Here is a 7,664-nt window from a genome sequence, read left to right as displayed (position 1 = left end):
ATAGACATTCTAACGAGTCCAACTAATAAAGAAGTATGTAAATTGGTTGAGTTTTCGCTGAGTTATGGCCATTTTAGTGATTCCAATTTCACCCAGGCCTATACGGGTTAAAAAATATTCACCTATATCAGTTGTCAAACAGTTTTCCCTTCTTTAACCCTTTCGAGCCTGATGGGTCATATATGACCCAAATATAAAAATTTCCAAAACTACCCTATAATTTTCGTATGGTCATAAGAATCATTTTCCCATCATCGACTAAAAAAAATTTTTTTGAAAATTCAGGCCTTAAAGGGTTAAAGAATGGGAAATTCTACTTGTATCAGCAGTCAAGAGAGTTTTCCCTTCTTTAAAGAAGGGAAAATTCAACTTATGTTAGTAGTTATCTCAAGTCAAAGAAAGTTTTCACTTCTTTAAAGAAAGCTAAATTCAACTTGTGTCAGCAGTTATCACAAGTCAAGAGAATTTTCCCTTCTTGATTAGAGAGAAAATTCAAACATATAGGGATAATTCAACTCGTCTTAGTGTAATCACAAGAAGATAATTTTCCATTATTTAATTTGTGTCAGTAGTCATCACGAGCCAATGAGTTTTTTTCTTGGTTTTTTTTTCCTTCTTTAAATAATTGAAAATTATTTTTACTGGTGATAACTGCTGCCACAAGTTGAATTTACCTTTCTTTAAAGAAGGGAAAACTTTTTGACTGGTGAAAACTTTTTAAAAGAAGGGAAAACTCGCTTGAGTTATGACCACAGCTGAAGCGCATTTTCCCCTGTTTAATGAAGAAAATTAAACTTTAGAAGGAAAATTCAACTTTTTTCAGCACACAGGAAAAAAAGATTCATCAAGAAATGGTGACAGATTTTGTGTCAAAAAAAAAATTTACATCAGAAATTGGTGAATATTTATGAGTTTCTGATGACCCGCAGCTTTTTTGGGTTAGATCCAAAGCCCTTCCTTCTTTAAAGAAAGGAAAATACAACATAAAAAAGAAAATTCTACTTGTATGACAAAGTTGAAGATCCTTACAATTCCAGATTAAATTTTCAAAAGGTCATTACTACATAGGTAACCCATAGCATACACGCTTACCAAATAAAACCAAAAAAATGGTAATTTTCATGATTTTTCGAGTTCAACTCGAATAACACTTTTTTTGGTAAAGTGGGTCGAACTGGCAAAATCATGATTTTCATGATTTGGCGAGTTCGAGCGTGGGGAAATATTTCACTGGATCAAATCTGTTCGGATGTTGCCTATTTTCAGGCGCTTTCTGGTTTTTCTTGAGGGATGGCAATTGAAATAATTTTAGTTATAAACTAAAATAAAACCACAACGGCATAATTATTTATTAATATGTAAAATAGTACAGCAATGAAAACACAATAAGTTTTTTTTTCTTTAAATGGTGCTTCGAGAAAATTTAGGTCGCTTCAAATGTCCCCGGCATCGGAGTAGTTCGCGCAGTCAAGCCGAGCAGTCTCCCAGCAATCCTTCAAGTTCCTTCTCACGCAGGCGTCGGAGCGAGTGCCCTCGGCCAGCACTTGCTCGAGACGGTTCGAGCGTTGGATCAGCTCGCGATCTGTTACGACCTGGTTCACGATGACGGTGCGGCTCGTTCCGTTGGACGTGTCCAGCTTGCCGCCGAACTGTGAGGGGTTGAAAATGTTAGGTTTTGTTTTGTGAAAGTTTATGATGGCGACTCACCCCAAAGCACGCTCCCACCGGTTGCTTCAACTAATTGGACGGTCGCTTCAGATCGTTGCAGGTAGGCTGCGGCTGTCCTGCGAACGGATGAACCGGCTCGTGCTCGATGCTGTCCACTCCGGGGAACGAATCAGCTATTTTGTTCACCATCTGCACCTGGGCGTGAGCTCCGCCGTTGGTCGAATAAACGGTTACGTTGCCGTCGAAGCTGGGACCGGCGATGAGCATCGGGTTGCGCGGACACCAGGCCACGTCAAAGTTCCACTGGTTTTTGGTCGCAAGTTCGGAGAGGATTTTCCCGTTTTGCTCTTCGGAGTTTTGGTTCCAGCAGTAGATTTTGTTGTCTTTGCCGCAGGAAGCGACCAGGTCGAAATCCTTCGGGCACTAGGTCAGACCGAGGACACCCCGCTGGTAGATGTGGAAGGTTTTGGTGGGGGCAGTCGCGTAGCGAAGATCCCACAGTTGAACGGAGGGGGCTTGATCTTCCTCGCTGGCTACCCACAACTGAGTGGCCACTTCCGGGTGCCACTGGACGGCGCGCGCCAACGGATCCGCGATTGGGTGTCGGTCAGTTTGATGATGGGTTCATTCTTGCGGAGATTCCCGATGATACAACGCGAGACCCTGAACGTCCTCAAACGGCGCACTCGTCTGACTTCCCATCAGCTTCAGATTTGAGCTCACCCTGGATGATCTTCGAGTTGAACTTGTTGCACGCGACGTTCTCCTCTGGCCACAGCGCTCCACGGTAAGGCAATTGCGTCGAGGCCGTCTATTCCGTGATCGCGTCCAGCAGATGATCCCAATCGAGGATTCCCGACAGACGAACTACGCTCAGCAGCTGTTCTACTGTCTTCAACGAAAAGCGAACTTTGGATACGACGTTGTCGACGTTCCTTCCGTCAGCGTTGCACTTGCACCTGTCGTACACGGCCCGAAAGATCTGCACCTCAGTACAGATGGAGTCGATTTGGCCTAAAAAAAAGAAGGTTAGTTCGCAATTTTTTTCGCAATTTCGCAATTTTCAGTGTAAGAACGGGCCTTGACCGATCTTATGCACTAGGTTCCCGACGAACACGCACTGCCCTTACACCTACATCTCACCCTTGCTCTGAGTCAGTACGAGCAGCACGCTAGAACACGCTTTGAGTGTTCGTGCCAGGCATGCACACCTTCTTTTCCGGTTACGCATTTTAACTCGGCCGGGGTGGTACATTAAGTAGGGTTTGATGTAAGTATAAGCGCCTAACCGTTTATAGTGTGCCTATCAACTTTCATTAAAGCAAAAACTGTTTTTTTTAGTTTGAATTCAAAAACTAGTTGTTATTTTACTGTGTATTGTTTTCTCCTGAAATCTTCCCTATTGTTGAGTCGTGTTTATCTGTTGCTATTTCTTCTGTCGCGGTGTTTTGTTACAATATTTTGGTCCAAAGCATTTTAGAAAAGTTTTCAAAAGTACAATAGTAATATTTGTGTTAATCCTTTAATCATTGCATAAATTGAGTAAGGGCTCGAACCTCACTTGCTTAAGAAACAGGAGAAGTTTCAAAACAATGGAAGGAAACAATGAAGGAAACAATGTAAAGAATCAATAGTAAAAGAAAGATAGTAATTTATGAAGTAGATAAAGAAATTAACAATAGTTAATAAATAGAGGTAACAAACAAGCTTAGATTGTATTGAGGACAATTTACAGGGAAAATGAGAAATTATTCAAATAGATAAATAAAGAAAAGGCACATGATAAACAAAATTGACATCACTGCCAAATTAAGGAAAGCAGACAGTTTGTTACAGCAGCATCAATTGGTAAAATAGAGTGGAAAAACGTTGAGAATAAGAGAATCAAATGAATAAAATCGAAATCAAATGGAGGATTTTAAACAGAAGCCACGTTAGAAAATCAGTGAAACAAAATAAACAGAAGATAGGTGGTAGCTGAGAATGAAGAGAAGAGAAACCCCGTTGTGCGATGTTTCAGGTACATCCACAGCAGTTGACTCAACATACTGCGAATCAAAACAATACCGTCTACAATCACAAATTACTTCCCTTTCCCACATTGACGCGCCCTTTCTTCTAGCCGTCTCTACTCTGACCCTCGCTGGTCAAAGGTTTACGAGTCGTTTCCACAGGCCACCAGCTAGGTTACACCTTGTCATCATGATGACTAAACCAAGCCAACGTGGAGGTAAGAAAATAGGACACTTGCAAGGAACCAGAGCCATGCTGTTTTGTCCAAACAGCACTACGGATGTAGTTGGGCTCCTTCCGGGATGTTCCTCGCCTGGGTGTTGTCAACCGACGAGTATCATCAGTATCATGCACCCTTGGCCTGCAAAAAAAAAAAAAAGAAGGTTAGTTGCAGATAAACTTAATCAAGAAAAAGTTTTACCAGTTTGAGGGTGGTCGATTCCAGAATGCGTACTTGGTAGGGAGTTCGGAACGCGTACTTGATAGGGACGAGGGATCCATCGCAAATGGTGATAAAAATAATACGAAAGGACGGGCGGTTCAGCGAACCCCGTCGCACACCTGTGATACGGCGATGTTGTCGTTCGGCCAGTCCGGCCCAAGGCACATCCATGCTGGAATCGAAAAGATCTTCGGGAAGTAAGGTCTTGCAAGGTATTCGTATTTTTCTGAAATTTCCTAAAAAATAAAAAAAAAGTCAAACTTAGTGTAACCCTAGGTTTAACCCATAAAAATCCATCCAACGCCTAACCGATAGCTCTTCCCATTTTTGCCGAAACCTGTCCACCGGTGGAAAGAATTCTCCGAACGGACGGATTCCGCTTGCATCCTTGTGCCGCAATCCGTCCACCGGTGTACCGAACTTTTCACCAACATTGGATGGCAATCCGTCCACTGGCGGACGGATTCCTCTTGCAAAACCTTGTGCAGGCAATCCGTCCACTGGCGCACGGATTCCTCTTGCAAAACCTTGTGCAGGCAATCCGTCCACCGGCGGACGGATTCCTCTTGCATTCTTGTGCCGTATTCCGTCCACCGGTGGACCGAACTTTTCCACCAACATTGGTTGGAAGGCAATCCGTCTACCGGCGGACGGATTCCTCTTGCGTCCTTGTCCAGTAATCCGTCCACAGGTGGACCGAACCTTTTCATCAACATTGGAAGGCAATTTGTCTACTGGCGGACGGATTCCTCTTGCATCCTTGTGCCGTATTCCGTCCACCGGTGGACCGAACTTTTTCACCAACATTGGGTGACAATCCGTCCACCGGTGGACGGATTCCTCTTGCAAAACCTTGTGCAGGCAATCCGTCCACCGGCGGACGGATTCCTCTTGCAAAACCTTTCCCCCAACATTTGCAGGCAATCCGTCTACCGGCGGACAGATTCCTCTTGCAAAACCTTGTCCAGTAATCCGTCCGCCGGAGGACGGAACTTTTTCGCCAACATCGACACGTTATCCGTCCACCGGCGGACGGATTCCTCTTGCAAAACCTTCCCCCAACATTTGCAGGCAATCCGTCTACCGGCGGACAGATTCCTCTTGCAAAACCTTTCCCCCAACATTTGCAGGCAATCCGTCTACCGGCGGACAGATTCCTCTTGCAAAACCATGTCCAGTAATCCGTCCGCCGGCGGACGGAACTTTTTCGCCAACATCGACAAGTAATCCGTCCACCGGCGGACGGATTCCTCTTGTAAAACCATTTCCCCAACATTTGCAGACAATCCGTCCACCGGTGGACGGATTCCTCTTGAAAAACCTTGTCCAGTAATCCGTCCGCTGGTGAACGAAACTTTTTCGCCAACATCGACGGGTAATCCGTCCACCGGCGGACAGATTCCTCTCACAAAACCTTGTGCCGTAATCCGTCCACCGATGGACCGAACTTTTTTCGCCAACACTGGAAGGCCACGAAAAATCCATCCGTTTTACTTACCTGAAAATCAACCCGAAGCTCCGGAGCACAAAAACAAACTAACAATAAATAAATATTTAGGACGAAACGTTTCAACCGAAATTCAAAAATTTCGCTAAGTCCAAAATCGCACTTTTGGGAGTTCGCTTAACTGAACTCGTTTTTTGGCGATTTTTACCATTTTTCGAGTTCGCGAAATCACACTTTTTTGAGTTCGTTTAAGCGAACTGTCAAAAGTGCGATTTCTGAACTCCCAAAAGTGCGATTTTCAGTAACCGTGTATCGAGAAATTGGAAGTGAGAGTGTGTGCAACATGGAGTTAAACTTTCTGTGCAGTTGCTTTGAAGGTTCCCATGCCCACATAGAAAAATGGGCGGAAAACGGCCAAAAAGCGGGGACGTTTTGCCTGAAAGCGGGCCCGATTTTCAGCACGCTTTTTCCCCTCGTTGTGGCCCATTGCGTGCCAGAATGCAACATTTAGGCGGGCGTTACGCATTTTGGCCGCTGTGTTACGCCCGTCTGTGGCACGCTTTTGGGCCCGTTTTGACCACGATAACGGGCCTATAAACGGGGGACCGACGTGCCGGAAACCGGGGGGTTTCTTCTTCCTGTTTACTTCGGATTTCAAGTTAGGGCGATTAAATAAAATAGGGTGACAAATAAACAGGACAGATTATTTATTATTTAAAAAAATATTGAACTAACAACAAAACTTAAACTAATTACTTAACTAGCTAAACTAATTATGAGTTGGCTTGGTATGTTAACAGGACTTTCAATTGATTTTATTGGTAATTTGGACAAATTTAGTTTATTTTAGTTAGATTTAGTTAAATTTAGATAAACTTAGTAAAAATTATTTAAATTCAGTTAAAATCAGTTAACTTCAGTTAACTAAGTAAAATTTAGTGAAATTTATTAAGATTTAATTAAATTTAGTTGAATTTAGTTAAAATAAGTAAAATTTAATTAGATTAAGTAAAGTTTAATAAAGGTTCGTAAAATTTCGCTAAATCTTCTATCTATATATATAAAAAAAATTCGACGGTTTTGTTCGAACGCGCATCAGTTGATAACGGAAAGTCGGATCGGAGCGCTCTTTGTTGCGTTGGGTTCGTATAAGCCCAAGGAAGGTTTTTACGCTAATTAGTTGACACTTTGGCCACTCTGGAACCGATTCCGGAAAATCTGCAGATTGTATGGGAAATGAAACGGAAAACTAAATTTTGATCATAGGAGGCGTCAAGATATTTTCAAACAAAAAAAAAACAAATCGTCAAAACGGAAAAGTTTAATGTAGAACGAGGAAGAAAATAAAGCTTTTAGTAGGACAAATAATGAAGCTAAAAAAGTAAAGCTGTTTGGTCAGTCGAAATACTAAACCTATTTGGTGGGTAAAATAATTTTTAACTGACAAATTATTATTTTAGTTTTTAGATAACAAACCTAGCCAAAAAACAGATAAAAAGGAAAACACAAATCAAAATGAATTCAATGAACGTTTAAAAACTGGAAAAATGAAACAGATCATGAAAGATAAAAACAACCCTCAGTTTTCAGAGCACCCGGGCAGCAAAAAAAATGAAAGAGTAAAAATAGATTGCAAAAAAGCAAACGAGGAACAAAATGTACAAAAGAATACACTAATCAACGAAGCAAAACAAACTAAGAAAGGTACTCCGTGATTTTTGTACCAAACCAGTTTGTACCTTTCAAACTTCGGAAACATAAATGTATTTTTATGAAACAACAAAAAAATTTATGAAAAAACTAGGTGAACCCGGCAAACTTCGTCTTGCCCTTTTTTCATTTGTTTTTTTAGATTTCGTTTTTTTACTTTTTATTTTTACATTTTTTTATTATACTCGAACTTTTTCTTCTCAAAAAAATTTGTAGGGTGCTTATTAGGGTTTATTTTAATATTCTCAGTCAGATGCCTAAATGAACATGATTTTTCTTTTTTCGTTGATTAGGGTTTAGACATCTTATTTGGACTTCTATCGTTTACCTTGCTTTATCGTACATAATGTGCATACTACTACTATCATATTTATTCTTATTCGC

The 7,664-nt window shown here is 41.5% G+C and overlaps 1 protein-coding gene across 1 annotated transcript; it reads right to left on the bottom strand.

Moving 5' to 3' along the window:
• Window positions 1–1,312: 1,312 nt before the first annotated feature.
• LOC6047749 lies at window positions 1,313–4,487 on the bottom strand. The gene is made up of 2 exons (XM_038263067.1): window positions 4,103–4,487; window positions 1,313–2,682 (listed from the first exon to the last, which is right to left on the bottom strand). Exons 1-2 carry the CDS (start codon window positions 4,292–4,294, stop codon window positions 2,563–2,565), a joined length of 312 nt encoding a protein of 103 aa, XP_038118995.1. The 5' UTR covers window positions 4,295–4,487; the 3' UTR covers window positions 1,313–2,562.
• Window positions 4,488–7,664: the final 3,177 nt, after the last annotated feature.

This window comes from Culex quinquefasciatus, chromosome 3, assembly GCF_015732765.1.
Source record: "Culex quinquefasciatus strain JHB chromosome 3, VPISU_Cqui_1.0_pri_paternal, whole genome shotgun sequence".
Taxonomy (NCBI): Eukaryota; Metazoa; Arthropoda; class Insecta; order Diptera; family Culicidae; genus Culex; species Culex quinquefasciatus.
Note: the sequence above shows the minus strand (reverse complement) of the source record. Positions and strands in the feature narration are given on the sequence as shown.